At 43.0% G+C, this 20865-nt stretch overlaps 2 protein-coding genes across 5 annotated transcripts in view; both read right to left on the bottom strand.

Annotated features, from left to right (window-relative positions):
* The window catches only part of ldb2a (LIM domain binding 2a), an 87931-nt gene extending 71146 nt beyond the window's left edge, over positions 1-16785 (bottom strand). Inside the window, exon 1 of one of the 4 annotated variants that reach the window (XM_035649656.2) lies at positions 16471-16785. In XM_035649656.2, the coding sequence (XP_035505549.1) occupies positions 16471-16602 (132 nt within the window). In that variant the 5' untranslated portion in view covers positions 16603-16785. Of the gene's footprint in view, positions 1-9545; positions 9678-16470 lie in introns of those variants that run through there. The other 3 variants (XM_035649653.2, XM_035649654.2, XM_035649655.2) reach the window with 3 other exon arrangements.
* Positions 1-20865, bottom strand: part of qdpra (quinoid dihydropteridine reductase a) — a 59781-nt gene that overhangs the window by 5238 nt on the left and 33678 nt on the right. The window lies entirely within an intron of this gene.

Genomic DNA, 20865 nt, shown 5'->3' with positions numbered 1-20865 from the left:
CCCCCCCCCCCCCCCATCTTTTGGCCATCGCCTCGCCAAGTTGTGAAGCGCGGCTGGCCGGAGCCACGGGCAGACCAGGCTTGGCCCGGATCTAGGGGCCGAGGAGAAGCTGGATCGGAGCCAGGCGGGCTGCAGAACAGCTAAAAGCCTGGCCAGTGGACGCGAGCCATGCGAATCGTCTGGCCGGAGCTGAACCCACCACACTGGCGGCTCCTGGCGCTGCGGATGTCTGTCTTCGATTTCAATCCCAATCCCTCGACTGCAGCGGCGAATGTTTGGGAGCTTTACTTTTTTAATCTGTCATTGGCAGCAGGTTATGAAATTGTAAATGACACATATTTGCTGCGACAAAAGGAGGCTGCGCGGCCCCGTCGTCCAATATCCTCTCAGCCGCTCTTTGTTTTTATCTCTGCCTGTCTCTCTTTATATCCACCTCGCTCTTTCTGTCTGTCTCCCATCCTCCGCCGCCGCCGCTCACTGACAGACAGCGGCCTGCCTTCATTGACGCCCGCGGACTCCTCCGACGAACCACGCGGCGTGACGATGTCCGTTGTCAAATGCTACAAATCAGGCCAACTGCCAGGGACCCGGGGTGACGCGGCGCGGCCGCAGCCGCGAAGGCCGTCAGCCGATAAGGCTCTATTGATTCAAACGGATCGCGCCCCATCGGAGGGGGATTTATCAATGTGTCAATTGCCCACTGGCCAACCACAAATCAACAGCGCTGGCCGGGCCCCGGGGATTCACGGGCAATCCAGAGGATTGGAGGGACAGCATGGGGAGGATCCTCAGTAAATAGCAACAGAGCTGAGGGTAAGGTCCCGGCATATAGAAATGTCCATACAGGACGGATAGGTGGATGAAACAGTTTGGCAACAGAGAACACAGAGGTGAGTTCTACTGCGTATAAAACGCAAATGTACAGTATTCTAATATACTCATGTAGCTGTATTTACCGTTTAGAAACTGTATGCATCCGCACACGGCACAGCCACACAAAAGGAGACCAAGGCTCTCTCCCCCCTGACTCCATCTTTTTTTAACAGTCCATAAACCACCAATGTCTCTATGTTTAATGTGGACTATTTTGCCAACGAGCTTTTTGCAAGTCCGTATTTTTTTCTTCCGCTGGTGCTTGCAGCCTCTTGTTGCAGAAAAAGCATCCAAGAGTGTGGGCGTGTCTGGGGCCCCGACCTTGGAGAGTTCCCAAATGTCTGAAACCCCATTCAGCTCCCGAACAGCGCCTAGCCCGGCCGACTCCTGGGCCATGGAAGTTTTACTGTTGTCAAAGATTCAAACCGCTCCGGGGTTATTGGGGAGCACAGCGACTTGACAGAAGGAAAGACTCTCCACATGGTTGGAAAGGATATTTATAAAAGAAGCTCTTGTTATATGGTGAAGGCCGCTGACTGATGATTGATTAGAAGTTTAATGAATTAAGAGGTTCTTTTCAAGGAAGCCAAACTTCAAATTTTTGAAATCAGGAAGATACAAAAAAAAGTGTTTTGTGTGAGAAATGTTCATGGTCTGAGGTATTCATATTTTTAGAGTGGATTAAATCTAGAAAGCTTTAAATTATTATATAATATATAATATTAAACAATATATATATATATATGTATATATTTTTTTTAAGCTTTGGTTTTAAATAAGTGCGGAATCAAAAGTGATTCATCAAGTAGTTGATTGACAGGTAATTAAACAACAATTACAACAATTCATTTAGCACTTTGAGATTGCTTTTAGCAATGAAAAGTGCTCTATAAATGAAATTTATTATTATTATTATTTAGAATTAATCATATAAGTTTATCACCAAGCAAAAAATATAAATTGAGGTGCTTTTTCAAATTATTTGGACATAAACAGCTTCTTGAAGACAATCACTGGACAAAGTAGTATTTTCTATCAGTGTATTGTATGAACACTGTGCAAAATAAATACCCAGACAAGGTGGTCCCTTTGACAAAACTTCACCCCCATGGTGCCGTATCTATTACGGGGTCCTTAGGATGACAAAGTACAGCCACCACTCCTTTGGACTACACAGACAACAGCACTTTATTCATGTCCGATTCAGCGCACACTAATGTTCTCGTATCAGCGCAGGTTTATCCTCCTGGGGTCTTTTCATATTTATAATGCAAACTTAACACATTCCTGTGTTTGGCCACCGTAGAGTCACTAGCCGAGGCATTATGCAAACGAAGAAACACGACATGCAGCGGGAGAAAAGAAAGAAGAAAAAAAAGTCAAGTCAGCGCCCTTCAAAAGCCACTGCACGTTCACAGGGAATGAATTTTTTCTCCGTATGAGTGAAGAAGTTCCCACGTTCCATTGCACGTCTGCCAATATACTCGGGCACCGTTCCCATTCTCTCGCTCTCTCTGTTTCTTTTTAAGTGTCAGACGTTACAGGCAGCAGGCAGTGACCACTGTTAGTGTTCCAGTATCAGGTTGAGGGCCAAGGTTAATACACAGAGAAGTTGTGCAAGGAACACGCATACAGAGCAATGGCGGCCGAGTGGATTCAACACCGCTGGCTTTCGCCCAGGGGGGTTGAGGGGGTTAATCCCCACAACAGAAAATAATATCATAGACGCGCTGAAGTGCCCTTGATCATGACACACGCTGACAAGTGACACTCTCTGGGTTTCGCCACTTTGAGAAGGGAATTAACTTCCAAACCTTCAATGAAAGTTGAATATTTACAGTACATGTCACGTGAGAGTGATTTCCTATACCGTGAAGACGGACGTTTTACATAATGTTAAGGCCCGAAGTGGTAAAACTATCAATGAAACATTTCCAGCAACAATATTTTATGGTGCAGAAGAATGTTTTGGTTTTTTTTCCCCTAACTTGTGAATCCTCTTTTAATCAGATTCATCTCTGATCCTGACTTGTAACATTAGAGAATGTGCCGCTTTTCTTTGTTTCAAATGATAAAACAATTCATTATCTTTTTTTTGTCGCTCGGCAAACAAAACAAGCTATTTGAAGAGGGTCACCTTGGAGTCTGGGAACTTTGGAATCCTAGGCTAATTATCAAATAAAAACAGTGCACAGTCATTAGTTGCAGCCCCACACCTACTGTTTAGTTGTTCAAATCAATAAATGGGGTATGAAAAAAATCTGTACTGGTTCACTAAACACCCTATAGCTGCATACACGGTGTCTCAGCTCAACAGAAACAAACAAAAAATAAAAGTCAATATCGCCATCAAATACACACGAACGAGGCACCATGTTAAGTGACGACAAAATATCAATAAGGTGGAAAATACCAAAACCACAACAAAATGCTTCAATGACAAAGCAGGGCAATGCAAACGATTTGCAGCACCCATGAGAAATTAAAATCCAAAAAGGAAATGGGAGGATTCGGGCCTCATGACTTGGACGCGCGAACACCATCCTCACACGGTGGCCTGTATTCCCCGCCGCTGCGCTAATTAGACCAATAAACAATCAGCACAAGGAGCACCTCCTCCCGCAGCTTAACAAGGGGCTCGATCAATACCGGATTTCATCAAATCCACTGATATGGCCCGAGTTCAACCGGGTGTGCTCCGTGTTAATGCCGCCGCGCTCGAACACATCCTCACCTGTTGCTCGCCGGGGTGACGAGTGCCACGGATCGCGTTCAGGGAAACACACCGGCGGTTGATGTGAAACCTAATTGCTGCATTAAATATTTAAAACAAACCGATCCCTCCGTGCGTCACAGCATTTTCAAAATATTCATATGTGTATGTCTGAATATCGCATCCTTTTCTGGATGAACGTTTGTGCGAATACACTGTGAAATGAGCAAGTAAATGATAAAAAGAAGAGATCTGAAGCATTCGACTGAATTTTAAACTCAATTTCAATCATTTGATTATGTTCTATGTTATTTTATTGACTCATCTGATAACCTGACATAATCTTTTAATGGTTTTCGGACTGCTACAGCCGCTGAATTTTTAATTGTCGAAAAACATTTGCAGGGACTCAAGGGAAATCCTGAGAACTGTGAACCAAAGTGACATATTAATAACTTCATAACTTTGTTGACCTAAAATATGTAAATCGGTGATGTACTATCGCGCTGCCTCTCTGTAGATAATGTTCCTTATTGTTTTATTTACTGCCAAAGAGTGAAATTTATGTGTCAGACTGAGTCCGTGTCATACATCAAGCAAGAGTGATGGTGAATGTGAAGCCGCCCGGATTAGTAATTAGTCTGCCGTTCTATGGAGGAGAGCATGATCTGTATTAATCACTGCAAACCCATATTTTCTCTGCGCCGGGATAAGAGTGATGGAGCGCAGAAGTCAGGGTCGAGTACAATGCAATGCACACACAGAGCTGCTAGATGCATTCAGCGTCTTGCTCAATGACAGCAAAAGCGGATGCTTGAAAACGTGTAGAATGTTTTGTTTTTTTGCAAAGAGCTTGAGACTGACTAAAGCGTTGTTGGTTTACAGCCGTGCCTGGAGGATATGCGAACACATCCTCCGGGCCGCGAAGAGGAGCACAGCTTGCACAGCAGGAGTTTTTTCTGACTAAATTTACATTAGAAATAAATAAGTACACAAAGAGACGTCTGCGCTGCCGATACTGTGCTCCTCGCTCCCTGCGTGAGTAGTTCAGTTGAGTTCATCTCACAGGCAAAACAGGAAACTGCATCGCAGTCAAACAGCCGATCAGTAAAATGACGACACACCAAGAAATGCAGCTCAGAGCAGAGGCTGGATCCTGGTTTAACTAATCAGAAGTACAGTGTGCCTCCCCAACGTTCACTGTATGCAGTGCTCAACTTTTTTTGTCTGCTCGCTGATGAAATGTTATAAGCTAGAATTTTTATTTCCATCACAAGAACAGCGAGAGTCACAGTTCTTTCTATCAGCTACAGTGTACATGGCACAAGACTGCCATACAATTCTAGAGACATTCATGACCCCATGAGGTGTCCTGACAACTATGGATTGCCATGAAATTTGGTATTCTGGCCCCTTCATGACGAATTGCAATAAATTTCATACTTCATACTTAGATTAAAACCCAAGCATATCCAATACTAGTTTATCACAATGGGCTGTATGGGAGACATGACAGCTCCCCGAAAGTGAAGCCAAAACCTTTTGGATGCCCCCTGGTGGCTGGCCGCAGTATAGGTCATAAACCCTGCCTTCTCGACATGGGCTAAACTAAATAGTGCACTTCAAATAATTTTTTTGCGGTAGGTTTGATTTCAACTTGTGATTTGATGGTATAAACACAAATGATTGACAGCTGAGGCTGCCTCGCGATTGGTCGTACGCATGTATCTTTGGTACGCTACTACTGCGCAGACTCTGGCTCCAAATTAAGTCAAAGCACAAGATGGCAGCACGGTATTCAGAATATTCTGGCTTCATTTTTGTACAACGCGAGGAAGTCGTCAGTCTATGTTTATCACCAAATTCACGGATTTTTTCAGTACTTATCTGTTAGCATGCTGACCGGCCAATAATACGAGATAAACTATAATACAAGATTAACATAAGCATGTAAGCATCGCTTCTGTGAGTCCGATGTTAGCATTTAGCATTTATAGTCTGGTCCAAAACAGAGTATAAACACTGGTAAAATTATACAAATAGACAATTATCAAAACAATACAAACAATGCCTAACGGTAGCTAGGCTAAACGGTTTTAGCATTGCCAAAATGGGCCCAAAAGCAGACACTCCTCCAAGAAATGTTCTTGGAAGCAGAAAAGAACGATAAAGTGCTCTGCCATATCAACCTCCACTTAAATTTTGGGGAATGTAGTCACTGTTTTTCAACTGCAGGTTTGTGTATGTTATTTTATATCCAAGACACTTAACTAGTTTTGAATAGTGCAAACAGTCGTCCGAGGCAGGGTTCAGTGTCACACTCAGAGTTGTTATGATGCAAGGATCCAACCTAGTGACCTCTCTGGTTCAGGACGGGCTCCTTTACCACACCGGGCCGAGAGAGAACAACAGGACATAGACGGACAACAGGCCCGTCTGTCTTCTCTGTTATCTGAGCGACAGTGCAGCCTGGAAGGAACCATGGGAAAGGGCCAGGAAAAAGGTGGGTCTATTGTCCAAGCATCCTGCTGGATGTGACTGACGCTCATTGTCTGACCAGAGGTCTTTCTTTATTTTTATATTTTTTTCATAAGATTTTCTGGAAAATTTCCTCTCAGAGCATCCCATGTACAGTATGACATTACTGGACCAACACAGTGCCAATGAGACTATTGTGAGAGGTAAAATATACTTGTCGAAAAGGATCGTATCCAAACCTGTTCTCTACAGTAGAGTAGAATATTATGTTTTTCATTATATAATTATTATATGTAGCCTATACATTATGAATTTTTTATTATAAATATATGCCTTTGGGTATTTTGATTTTTGAGTGCAATATACAGCACAATACACTGTAAAACTAGAACAAGAGGCAAGTTAAAAGACTATAATTAGGATAAATGCATATTTGAATGTATTTTAAATATTATTGTTCAGATTTTATTATAAATACAAAATTTCATTTGATTTTAAAGAATGGAGCCACATGAAATATTGATTATTTTAACAGAATGAACCAATGAACCAGACGGCAATTCAAACCATGTTGATGGACCCTTGTTTTCTGATGTCTGTGACCAGTTAGAGATGCTGACAGGCTCCAGCTTTGATTTATGGTCTTTTGATTGAATTACTCTCCTGAGACGAATGCTGCTCTTTTGACATTGTTTGTAAGTTTTATGTCAGCTTGTCTTTTTTTCCACCAATAGTTAAATTGGCTAGTTTTCAGGTGTATCGGTAAGCCGTATCTATTAATTAATGGATAAATTGTATGATTCATTCATTTTTTTAGCTCAGCCTTTTCGTCTGAAATCAACTACTGAGGAAAATACCTGGACAGACAATGTACAGTAGGTTTTGAAAACTACCAGACATTTTAAAGATGGTAGGTGGGCTGCATGTCTTTCTTAAGTTCACTCCTGTGATCTGAATGACTTCTGTCACTAAGCAGGGACGACCAAACTAGTTTCCCCTCAAAGGATTATTAGAGTCATGTTAATATCTGTCACTATGGTCTTTATAATTACATATTAACTGGAATAAGACAGGCCAGTCGTCTTACCCGTGCTGTGGAGTTGTACTGTATCTTAAACTGTGCCGAATATGCAATTTTCCTAAAACGAATTTACCTCAAAACAAGAAAACTGCATTCCACGCATAACCCCTCCCATTTCTGTCTCTACTCAAGGATTTTACACCAAAGAGACTCTTTCTAAGGACGAAAATGATAAAAAGAATTAAAAATTAAAAGACATTCAACTCTGACCACAGTATTGTGGGGATAAGGTTACTTTTTCCTTTTCCTTTCAAAACTATCAGCCTGTCCACTCACATTTTAGCAGCGTTATTCTTTAATTTAGCACGGGGGGATGTTGGCAGGGAGTTAACTGGGAGAGGAAGATGCTAATGCGATTCAGTCCTTTTCACAGACTGGCAGCATTATGAAAATATAAAATCCTTTTGTTTCATGCAAGGGGGGCTCCGAGCAATGTTTTACAGTGCACAGTCCGCCAAACCAGACGTCTGCTCATTGTCAATACGGCTGTGAATCATAATGACAACACACATGAACAAAAACAACAACACGAATAAATAACGCTGCTGTTTGAATGCAAATCGATAACGAATGTTGAGACTTATTCTCCAACGTGTCGGTTAAAGTGTGGGAGGGAGCACGGATGTAGAGTAATGCAACCATGGTTTATCTGACTGAAAATGAACAATGACATTTGAATAGTGTTAAAATCAACACCATCCAACCAGCTTCTACTCCGGTTTTAAGTAATAAATTAGGTGTGAAAATCTCCAGGATCACAGACATAAACATAGAAGAAGAAATGCCGCCCTCTGACCACACCAACATTATGCTTAGCAAATTTCTAATAATGGATCCGAGAGCCTTTTGTTCACTGTAATTCATCAAAAAAGAGTGAGTAATCCCCAGGTGTGACACATCCGACGCCTTTTCCGCGATACCTACAGTGGCTCGTTTTTCCCTGATGGTAGATAAATCCAGCAGTAATGGTTCAGATAAGGGCAACGTGGTGTTCAACACCTGTCCGGTAATTACTCTCAGCCAGTTTCACACGGGCACACTGCAAAAAAAAAAAAAATGCCCCTGCTACGTGAAAATGATACTAGAAAATTTTCCTTTTTTTTCGCTTTCAGGAAAATCACAAACTGTCAGATCGCTCTGTTGGAGATGATAAACTGCACAGAGCAAAATTTCCTAGTAAACGCATAGAATATCCGCACGTTTTTTTTTTCAAAAACATAATTGTTTTTGTCAAACCACCACTCCAATATCCCAAGATATTCCGTTTACTATCACACAAGGCAAATAAGAGCGGAGGCCGCTCACAGATGACAAACTGTCACTGGAGAAAGTCTGGCCTTTTTGTGGGGAAAAAAATAATAATCTCATATGGTTAATTGATTGTAAAAATAGTTGGCAATTATTTTTTTCTGTCCATCAACGGCTCATGTCTTCAGCCCTAGTTAGTAAATCTTTCTCCAGCGATAACTACCGCGTCAAATGGAGAAATTGGACGCTCTTGGATCCAAAGTTTGTGATTGAAAAAAATAATAATAAAATCTTGTCTTTTGTGATTTCAAACACATTGAATGTAGATGGACGTCTCGGACGTGCTAAACAAATTTGTTGATTCAACTATTATTTAGTAACACCACTGACGAACGATTTTCATTTTTTGAATCGTGCTTCAGGCAAAAATGCCCAAAAACATTGTTGGCTCTAGCTTCGTAAAGATTTGAGGCTTTCCTTCATCGTAGTTGGTTAGACAATTCGATTTCAGCTCGGCCTCCTAATAACTGTGGACATTTATCACAAATTTTCTGACAATTTACAGACCAAACAGTTAAATGAGAAAAAGGCTCTTTAGACTGTTTAATGATGAGAATAATAATTATTCGCCATTTCAATGCCTGTGGAGCTAAATGCAGATTCTGACTGAGAGAAATCTCCCGCTGCGTTCCTGGTGCCTTGGCGGCTCATCTTTAATCCTTCCCTGTGAACCTTACGGCTCAGTGCCAACTTGACCTCTACATCATAAGCCTATTCATGTCATTCTGACATGTAGTGCTGATGGCAACGGATCCACTTTGCCCCTGACGGGAACAAGGGATTTTGCCATAATGAACACTCCAGTTCCTCCAGTTCCGCGGCCGGGGCCAGTGACTCAGGTCTGCGGGTCCATTTGAATAATGAGAATGAGACTAACTACGTGCAACAGAGACAGGAATTCAACGGACGGCCCGCCAATCACTGCTGCTGATTGCATGTCTATCTGCTGAGGAAGAGTGTGACCATTAGACCCACTGTCAGCGGCAGAAGGGAGGCTTCTGAATGCAGCCCTCCGGGTATTATTATGGCGCCTCCATTAAAATGCTTTTGTTTTCCTTGTGTCTCAACCTTCTGCGTTGTAGTGTTACTTACAGTGTTATTCTGTGTCCCCGCTCCCTGCCGCTGAATATTAATGTCTCCTATGCTAATGGCCTTACACCGGCTGAGGTCGACCAAGCTCCTCCTCTGAATGTTAATCCGCCGCCTCATTTGCATACGCTTAAGTGTCAAATTCCCCCACAAATCATCTGCCTCCGTACGCAGCTGCCGGCGTGTACGCCTGGGCCAGTGCTGCCCCCCCCCCCCCCTCCTCCGAGCGACAGCACAGAAACAATGTGGTCACACCGTATGCATGGCATCAAATCCACATCAAAGCCTGTTTAGATTGCCAGGTCACCGCGGGTTCACGTTGTGTAAAATGACGGTAATGGGATAGCGGTCGGCCCGGTGCAGAAATACAACCCAGGCAAGGTAATAAGTATGAATGGAGGGAGGTAATAAGGTTGAGACAGAAACAGACCCCGAGTCATGACGGGAGCACGACTGCTTAAGCTGCAGCACATTTATCAGTTCAAAGGTGAGCGCACGGGCCCTCGCTGTGTCATTTCGGCTTTATTCTTCCCTATTTCCATGAGTGCACGTGGCCTGGCGCAGCCAGACTAATACTTTAGATGCGTATTAGTCTGGGACCTCTCAGTTCATTTTTTTCGATTTTTTCCAAGAGGCGCCAACGACGGACGCAGACCAAAATGCCGCTAATTGGATAGACCTGCGAGAGAAACGAGTCGCGCGACGTCCGTTGAGCGACGCGAACATGTCGACGGGCTAGAGCAGAGTGGAGACGCCCCGGGATGATGATTCCACTCTGGTGCCGTTTTTGTGGGAGAAATGGGAAAACATCGGGGAATTGCAGTCAAATGCTCGTTCCATCAACCGGCAGCCTTGGTTGTTTTTGCAAAAGCGGCTTCTCTCCGCGTCACGGTACAAGCCCCGCCCATTAGCAGATAATCGGTTGTGATTGGACCAGCAAGTTTTTTCTGCCGAGAGGGAAATCACTTTCCAACGGAGGGGATCCAGACCGGTCTGTAAGTCCTGGCAGAGCAAGATGAAATGAGCTCCCAGACTAGAGTGCGGGGCAGGTGAGAAGTTTGTTACTGCGAGGGATGAAGAAGAAACACTCAAAAAAACCTCACCAAGATTCAAGCAAAGAGTCTCAGCTGGAAATCTTCTTTCGATTTTTTGGCCAAATGTAAATAACGTGAGGGATATTTCCATCGAAATGATGTAAAACATCATTAGTACTAATGACTCAAATCACAATTGACTTATCTCACTGGCAGACATTGTCCTTTTCTTGACTTTCACCATTACCTCTGAAAGAGGACTGACAGACAACTTTTTTTCTGACACGTTAGAATTGACATTTTGGGGTTTCCAGCATCTCCGTTGTGACAGTTTGCTGCTTTTCTTCGTCGTATGTGACAGTGCACAGTCTGAATGTGTTTGAGTTTTCAAGCGGTGTTCAACCATAACAAGCGATTTGAAGCCGGAACCTTTTGTTCTTCAGGAAACGGTGACGGTGAAAGATTGTGACCTTTTTCCGTGCAATTCATTGATTATTCAAGAGAGTTATCTGCATATAAATAATTAAAATGAAAATAATCATCAGTGGAAGGACTAAAAATCACCGTTCCCACAGTGGACGTGAAACAATGAGTTGAATAATCAGTTAGTGCGTCGAATGATTTAATAACTGATTCATTTATCAAGTGATGTTCTTTTTTAGATTACCTATTCACAATTTTCTTCATCTTTCAGCTTTAGGTGAAAACTGTTACACTTTTTAATATGTTATGACATTTAAAAGACCAAAAGAGTCGTTGATTTGTTTGAGAAACAATAACTGGCAGATTAACTGATTAAATGTGAAAATAATTAATCCCAGCCCTGATCACACCAACATTACAGTATAGACCTGGAGGGATTAGATGTTTAATCCACCAGTCAATCTCATTGGGAACTAAAAACCAAGACAGTTAAGAAAGGAAAATTGTGACTTTGAAAAATTATGACCTTTGAGTATTTGTTTCTTTTTTGGGACCATTTTAACAGATTATATGATTCCCGGAGAAAATAATCCGCTGATTAAAAACAATTCTCCAGTTGCAGCTTCTACAAAGTGATTATTTAAAGCTTTTAACTGTTTTATATGACAGCACGTAAAACTGTGACTGTTGCTAAGACAAAAGTGACTGAGACTTTATAGCTCAAATGATTAAACAGATAATGACTAATCATTAGTTGGAGAAGAACGTCTCCACCCAAAAGTAAACTCTAAAACATCACCAAGTAACCTCCGAAATACATTGAACAGCATGAAAATTGACTCTTAACCATCTACAGCGGCACCGGAAACATGAGGGTGTACTTCTCCTGCTGAAGTAAATTTCTCCTGCTTTAAAAATGTGACGAGAAATCCTGCGGGATCGAGTTCTGGTTCATATAACAATCATGTAGCATCGAACGTTAACTCGAAAGAGCAAACGCAGAACACACACCCTCTGTCTAATTCGAACAACTTGTTGTTTCCCCTCCCAGAGGATTCCCTGCGTCAAGCTACAGATGTCGCATATACTCATACAGATTACAGATCCCCCTAAGGGGTTAGTAAGTCTCCTCCAAGTGTCAAGTGCTTGAGTCCTGCGCCTGCCGGGTGCGAGCGGCACCACCAGCCACAGAAATTCAAAAGCAAACTCATGAATAAGACAAATGGAGGAATTTCCATCAGAGGAGCGACTTCACTCGACTCCCTCCGCACTCCCCTTAAACGCGGTGTCACACCGAGGCTTAGTCAGTTAGTCAGAGCGACGGGAATGCAACCTGCACCGCGCCGCTCTTGGCGTCTACGGCCTGCCGGCGAGCACGGTGTCAAGTGCCCTCCGAGCTATGCCCATCCTGAACAACGGCGGTTCTTTCTTTCGCGACACTAAGCATCTCGACTCGGGCGATGACTCCGACGGGACTGCCGCGTGCGAGCTCGAAATCCTTTTTTGACCGGATCAGCAAAATATAGCAACAAACAGAGTCAACTGAATGACTGCAATACACCTCTTCACACTAAAAACCCAACAGAAGCTGTCGCCACTATTATTATGTTCATTGGATTTGTTTGACGCACTTTCTGTCCTCCTCTGTATGTTGAAATACCGTCAGGACATAAGGACAAGTCAAGGGATTCCCATCTTCGAGACCCCGGCCATCTTTAACAGCTTAAACAAAGAACAATTTAGTTTTTTTCTTCCTCAGAATTAGACTTTTTATATCTACACTGAGGGAGGGTCCTCAACCAGAGTCCACCATGTTGCACTACCATGTTTCTACAGTAGCCCAGAATGGACAAACACAGGGGCTATAGAGAGGGTCTTTTCCATCCATGGTTTACCTGAAGGCCCCTTTTTCTCGGTCGGGGACGGTGAGGTGATTGGTTGCAATATGCAGCATCACCGCTAGATGCCGGTAAACCACATACACACTGAACCTTTAAAGTTGTTTTGTCATCTTTTTACTACAGTAATTGAATGAGATTTGCTTAAAGCAAAGATTTGCTTTTGCAGGTTACGATGACATATTTCAGAAGTTTCACACAGAACATGACACTTTTTGTTCAGGGTCTCAAAGACCTGATCTGTGAATACAATGGATTTTCATATGATCTATAACGTATATCTAGATCTTTAATAATAATAATAATATTTTGTGGCAATGGTAAGATTTACCACTTTACACATCAGTTTTAATGAGGTCAGATGAAATGTTTAGCACTTAGAAATTGTTGGAATTACCCTCATACATACTGCATCGGCGTTCTGCTCCCAAACAACAAGTTAAGCCAATATCGGAAAAAAAACAAAAAACAAGAGTTATTTATTGTAAATTTTTTTTGAAAAACCGACTCTGTGAAACTGATACCTCCACGGGGCATCAGGTCACTGCTAAGCTGGCGAATACAAAAGGTGGATATGGATCCGCAACCACTGCTAGCACGAAACCCTGATGAAATATTTAAGAAACTATCCAGCAGGACAGTTCAGCTATCCATATTGTTCGTGCGTGTGTGCGTGCACTTGTGCTTGCATGTGCAAGAATCAGCCCAAACTTGCTGTTTTGTGACAACATCATCCTGACCCTGCGCCGGTAACGACACCGACACAGTCTCGTGTGTCTAAGTGTGAGCTGACTTTTAAAGTCGTCTTGTAGGAGACGGACCTATAGCAGAAGCAGCAGAATGACCCCTCAGGCACACATCATCATTAAGGGACCAACACCTAACCTCAATTTACAGGGAGGAAACAACTTCAATAAGTCGGTTTCATTGGAAATGTGCAATAAAGCCCTGCAGAAGGGGAGATTTCTGTTACAATATCTTTGCTTTGCCCCAGTTTTTTTTTAGTTGTTTTTTTTACATGCAGTATTTTGGGGCAAATTGATGGCTGCAGTTTTATATTCATGAGGATAATTACTATATCATTCTGGGGAACGTCTGAACTTGTGCGGTTTGCATCTGGATGCAAACGAATTGCAAAAAAAAACTCGAGCCATTTGTTTCTTTTGCCATGAGACACCATTCTTCCTCATTATCTTCACCACCTGCATTTTAATCACACAATAGCCACCTCGCAAAATAGACGATATACTGTACACTCTTTACTGAGTGAAAGACAAGGAGGTGGATGAAGCTGTGCACACCAACGGGAGAAAAATCTAATTATATTATCATGCAATTATATAATTTAGTCCGAGGGGATGAAGGTAATGGTTAAATCTGATGAGTGTCTATATAATGTGTGTTTGTGTGCTCATACCATGCAACTTATCCACGCATATCGTGTTGGTTTTTTGCTGTATACACGTCTGCTGGGTAAGTTAACACTTGTGCATACGTCTTGTCACGCCTACGTGTGTGTGTGTGTGTGTGTGTGTGTGTGTGTGTGTGTGTGTGTGTGTGTATATGTATGCACGTGTGCGTGTGTGTGAGCGCGCATGGTGATTGCACTCGGTGTCTGGGTATGCGCGGCGCGGGAGTTGAGGTCCACTGGGGCCTGGACCACTGCGTATGAATAATGCATCAGACTCGGCCGTTGCATCTCAGCCACGTTGCCTTGGTCTGCTTAAAGTTGCAAGTTCCTCTCTGGGAAAACGTCGGCATCATTTTTTTTGCGAGGCGCTGCGGCAACTCAGCTGGAGTCTTGTTCCAGAATAACATTTACCAAAGAGGAAGAAAAAATTCTCATTAAATCATTTAATGGACATATTCATCCAAATCTCATCCATTTGTTGTGTCTGAGCAGGGATCAAATTCCTTAAAGCAACCAATTATGCGAAATATTTGATGTTTATTAAATCAGTCGGGTTTTTTAAATCCAGAAATGGCAACATTCACTGGTTCCATCTGGTCAAATTTGAATTATTTTCTGGTTTTCTTATCTTCTGTGATAGTAAAGTGAATATCTTTGGGTTTAGGACTGTGGGTTGGACAAACCAAGACATTTGAAATGGTAGCCATGGACTCATTGCCTATCTTCTGACATTCTATAGATCAAATGATTCTCCAATTAATTGACGACATAAGTGGCAGATTAATCAATAACAATCCTTACTGGCAGACCTAACAGTTACATTCCAAAAAAGTGTTGAACAGCACAACACATAAAATACTCATTGCCGGATTTTGATGCTATATTCCCCGAGAGCCTGCCGCGCAAACTTTACATGTTGCATGAACTTTTTAATCCGCAAAATTACACATTTGTGAGCACGGAAACAGATGCTGGAGACAGACGTTTGTCTATATACAATTCCCAGCGGGACCAACCAAGGAAGGGTTCGGTCTGCGAGGCGCCGCACGCCACAATCGCTTGGCGGCCAAACTCATTGAAGCATCAGGAAAAACTGACGTGAAGCACAGGTTCACCTCATGCAACCACATTACGCTCACCAGGGGCCCTTCCATTGACAGAGACGCTGGTCCAGACTCAGAGTGACGAATCATTGATTATTGGATTATTATTTCTCTTCTTTTTGCCTTTACAGTTACAATCTGAAACGCTCCACCACAGAGGGGCAAACAACCCTGCATTCCTGTTGTGGCTTGTTTGGCGTGAACTGTTGCATTTTCTGATTGGCCAGACACAGTATGCAAATATGGAAGAAACAAAAAAAAAGGCGATATGTAAATTAATGCAAATTGATTTATTTTTTTTAAAGCACGTGAATAGGAAAGTCGCCTTAGTCTAGTTATACAAAAAAAAACAATTTTAGACTTTTCTTGCAGGCTTTTTTTTTTTTTTTGAAACCTAACAAATTTGGGTTACGATGATATCACATATTTGATATGTCACACTGAAAATAAGTCTCAATCTTAATTGTATTGATGCGAATCTTAACTAAAACGGATATATTCCAAGGTTTCAGTCTGGTTTCAGTTGCTTTAGGACTTTTGGACAAGTGGTGGCCCCCCGCAGCCCCCCCCCCCCCCCCCCCAGCCCCCCAGGCCTCCTCCAGGTGGATCACTCAGCTCCTTCTCCACTGACACTGACTCCAAGTCACGAATTTTGGCCACGAGTCAATTGGCCACTTGAAAGCATCTTCCACTAATCCTCTGTTTTCCTCCCGTCACTTTGATTCTACGTCGTCGCACAACAACGCGACGACCTCTCGAGTCTCCCCACCGGAGCCGGCTGTACTTTCACCCTCTGGAATGTTTGGGCACTTTTTGGGCATCGCGCCCCCGACCGACCGACCGACCGACCGACCTTCACACCGACCAGAGCCCACGCTCACTGTCCAGCTCACAGCAACCCACCCCCACCACCCCACCCCTTCCCATCCTCACCGGCACCGGACCTCCACAGCCCCGCTGCCCTCCGACACCTCGCGACCTGCGCTGCACGCGGGACGCGCGCGCGCTTGCTGGCGCGAGCGAGCGAGCGAGCGAGCGGCGGCCACTGCGTGTCCTCACCTCCGTGCGCGTCTGCAGCCGCTTGTTCATCTCGTAGATCCGATACTCGGGCTGGACCATGTAGGGCGAGTGTCTCCTGTAGAAGGGTCCGAACGGCGACGAGTAGAACGGGTCGTGCGTTGGGTTGGACATGGTGGCTCCTGGCGTGGCGCGCGGCGCGATTTCAACATCCAGCGGGGCACGGCAGCGCACATGGGATGTGCGATGCTCTCCGAAGACCCCCAGTGGGAAGCGGCCGCTGTCGAGGCTGAGCTGCACTCACTGCAAGTTGGCCTGCCTAGTTCCCTGCTGTAGCGTGGTGCTGGAGGAGGAGGAGGAGGAGGATGGGGGAGGAAGCGAGGGGAGGGTGGAAGGGAGGAAGGGTGGTGGTGCGTGGGGGGGGGGGGGGGGGGGCAGAACTGAAGGGGGAGGAGGGAAGTCGTTTCCTGTTCCCATAAGACCTACACTCTGTTGTGCATTCTTGCAAAGTTCAACTAAGATCCTTGTGCATGTGTGTTTTTCTACAGTCTAAAGTGATGCATTGCTTTTTAATCTGTTTTTTTTGTATTCACTATTACAGACACAGCATCTTCTGTCTTCACGAAAAGAAAAAGAAATGTAGAGATGTGTATATCTTAGGGTTTGGGAAGAGTGAGTATTTTCCAGCATATCAGAGTGTTGGTGTTTTTTTTTCTTTCGTCGATCTAATGAAACATGGATGTGCCGAAAACTGCACGAGCTCTCCGCTAATGTCCAGCGTTGCGGTCTTCACGCACGCATACAAGGAACCGCACAGATCAGATGAAATGCCAACACTGCACCGTCTGCTGCTTTCGCTCATGTCTGACTCCTCTTTTCGTGTTTTCGTACTAAGAGGTGTGTGTGTGTGTGGGGGGGGGGGGGTAAGAGGCGAGAGCCCATTTCAGCTGAGGGGTCGAGTACCTTAAGAGATTGAGGTCTGTCTTGAAGTGAGGTCACATTAAAACCCCACATGTCTTGAGTCTGACTGACCTTGGCTCAAATAAATAAATACGTTCAGCGTTTACTGAATCTGACCCGAAGAGTTATACAGTCGCACACAGTCCATTTCGTGTGGAGCATGTTTTAATAATATCGCATTGATTGCGTTGCCGCCCGGTCAATGCTGCAAATGACAGATTCTTCGTGTACGCCGCTGCACCAAGTGTCATCGTTGGTGACGTGAGCAAAGTACTCGCTTTGTCTGCTCCGGTGGCTCTCTGAACGTTCACAAGCTGAGGCGGGTTCAAAGTTTCAAACGCGTCCGGTTTTTGACCTGGAATTCAATGGCTGCATGCAAAGTGGTTCGGTTAAAGCCGCCAGACTTAAAGCCGCCATGTGTAGAATTTGGGAATTTTTCCGAATTGGGCGCCGTTCAGTGGTCGTGCCAAAACAGACACTGTGGCAGACAGCGACACGCGACACCATGCCAGTTTTGGGTTTGTCCCTTCTGGGCTACTGTACTGAAACATGGTCGCCGCAACATGGTGGAGATAAAAGGCTCATTCTCAAAGGAAACAAAAACGCAAAGATTCTTAGTTTACCCCAAATTTATATGAGGTATTATAAAAAATATAATTATTAATTAATAATATCCATTTTCAACCAATAAATCTTAAACACTGAAGCTTTACTAAAGCCAAATGACACGCAGTGAGTCCGGGTCAGCACATGGCGCAGTTGATAATCCCGCATCTTTCGTCGCCCACTGCGTCGTAGTACTTTTGAGAACAGTATCACGTATTCATTACACAATAAATACATTTTTCCACCAGCAGGAAGAATGCACACTGGGTTGTCAGCGAGATCATCAACAACTTTAGGAGAACCTACCTGAACCTGTGTGTTTTTAATTGGGTTTAATCCAGTCATTGGAAACTTATGCCTAATCAGATTGCCCATGATTCATTTTGATTTGATTTTCTGGCTTTTACACTTAATATTAAATGGACGTGAACACATACTAATTGCATTCATTCATTTAAATATCACCTGTGTGCTTATATTTCCAAACTAGTTGCTTATTAAAATCACAGGTTTGCATAATATAACTCATTGGCATGCATGTATGATAATAGTGCTGCACGCAAAGAGCATAGCGCAGACTGGTTCTAATCGATTTCAACAATTTTGGAGTATGTTCCTTGCGACGCGTGTCAATAACCACATTTACTGTGACAGTATGTCACTAATATGTTGAATTTTCACACCAGAGTGCTTCTTTTTTTTTTAAATTTTGCAAACCGATTAAGATTCCTCCAAGTTCTCCTCCGTGACAGATTAGGCCAGGGCTGCAAAGTAGTCACAAGAATCTAAAAATAAATAGACACTCGGACCAGCCATAACGTTGCAACAGAATCTCACATTAACTGCCCACACTGGGAATTAATGAACAGCATTTATGAAGTCTGACTTTTAATCCAAAATGGCTGAATGGGGAGAGGCGGTCTGAATCGAGTGAGATAAAAGTTGTAATCCAAATGCCTCAGGCATCTGGTCGGGTAATTAAAAAAAAAAAAAAAAAAGTTAGAAAAATCTATTAATAAACCTTTAATTAAAAACTACATTTTTAATATCTCAAGACCTTTTCAATTGACATTTCTAACAGGATTTGGTCGCCCGCCTAAAGCGCTTACCACTTGAGTGTGGCTGCAATACAGTAACAAGCGAGGAACAGCTCATTTAACAGATTACAATATTACGTCGGTCGTATTGTACAGATGATCGTCAACAGGAAGCCACGCGTGTGAGACACTGACGGTGTGACGTACAGTATCTCTCTGTGGACAAAATGACCCGAACATTTTCTGTCCACATTGGCTTTTCCCGAATAATAAAGATTCACTTAAATTGTTCATAACTAGGCAGGAGCCATTGATCACTTTACATATTCTATATTTTTCTTATCGTCAATAAATTCCACAAATTGGCCAATACCGACAAACAACTTGTTTCCAGTATGAGTATCCAGATCCCAAAATATCTTATTCCTCTGTGACATACAGTAGAGCTCCATTGTTGGACAAAGATGTTATATATATTATATATTTTTCCCCAGATAGATTTTAAAGGCAGCATAAAATCTACCTATTAACTGTGAAAGAAACGTTTCCAGCCAAGGCTGCTCTTGTGTAAATAAAATTGATATTCAGTCTACGTTTCCTTTCTGTTGCAAATTAGTATGTAAACATAATTTCAAGGAGACGGGGCTGCAACACTGTGGCACTGGGTGACGTGTTCCTTCGTTATGATGAACATGGGCACAGTATATCTTACATTGAGTCAGTCCCACATACACTGCCCTGCTGCTGGAAATGCACACCAGTGTGTGTTAATCTGCATCGGAAGTGGTGCCCAACAAATGCACTATTTATTCTGGTTTTGTACTGTGTTGCTGAGCAGTTTTAAAATACATAAACAAAAACGTGGAGCCGCAGACAGGATGGAGAAGCTGGAAAAGTATTTACAGACGAACTGACACCTTGTGTCCATACAAAATAACTAAAAACGGGTTACGTTTTCTAACAAAATCATGAAGACATGTTGTTAATTTAGCATATTGCAAAAACGTTTCTGATAAATATCAGCAAAATATCCCTTTGTAGTGACGAAAGCCTCATTAAACTTTGTAACGGTCATATTTAGACCCTCACAACACTTGGCTAAAGTGAGGGAACGATTGTGATCTGTTTTAATAAAGAATAGAGGTCGCAGTAACTTTTGACACAACGTGTTCAAACAAAAACCACCATCTTTCCTAAACCTTAACCAAAGAGCTATGAGCCAAACAACAACAGACAGGAATCTGGATGCGAACCCCGGTGGGACAATCGTGCCCCTTTGTACACCAACCGTCATCCACCCCAACCACCTCCACCACCTAAAAATAAATAAATAAATAAATTGAGTATTTTTGTTATGATAGTCCATAACCATTACAGTTGAACCAGTACAGAACATCCTAAGACTGCTGCTTAGCCTATAAAGTTGATCGCTGATGATTTATTTTTTTTACCAAACTGACCACAATAATTATTTTGACAGCGGCTTTGTGACTGTATTTTTATTCATCAAAATGTATGTTTTGTCCTTTCTGCGGGAGGTTTTAGTTCACTAAGTGACAGAATTAACAATGTGAGGCAAAGTCGTATTATGCAGCTGTTAATTGGCGTAAGGCCAGTCGGTGTTCTCTTTGTGGAGGAGAGCTATTTTCAACAGCAGTTCCGTCTATATGTTCTTCATTCATTACTTCACTACTTTGTTTCGCACACTTTTCTACATGCGTGTTTTATTCCTGTTCACCTCGGGATTTCTTTTTTTTTTTTTTTTTTTAACCCTCAGGGACAACAAAGTTGAATTGAATTGCACTGAACGGGGGGAAAACCCTGAGAGTTTGCA

This window comes from Scophthalmus maximus, chromosome 9, assembly GCF_022379125.1.
Source record: "Scophthalmus maximus strain ysfricsl-2021 chromosome 9, ASM2237912v1, whole genome shotgun sequence".
Lineage (NCBI taxonomy): Eukaryota > Metazoa > Chordata > Actinopteri > Pleuronectiformes > Scophthalmidae > Scophthalmus > Scophthalmus maximus.
Note: the sequence above shows the minus strand (reverse complement) of the source record. Positions and strands in the feature narration are given on the sequence as shown.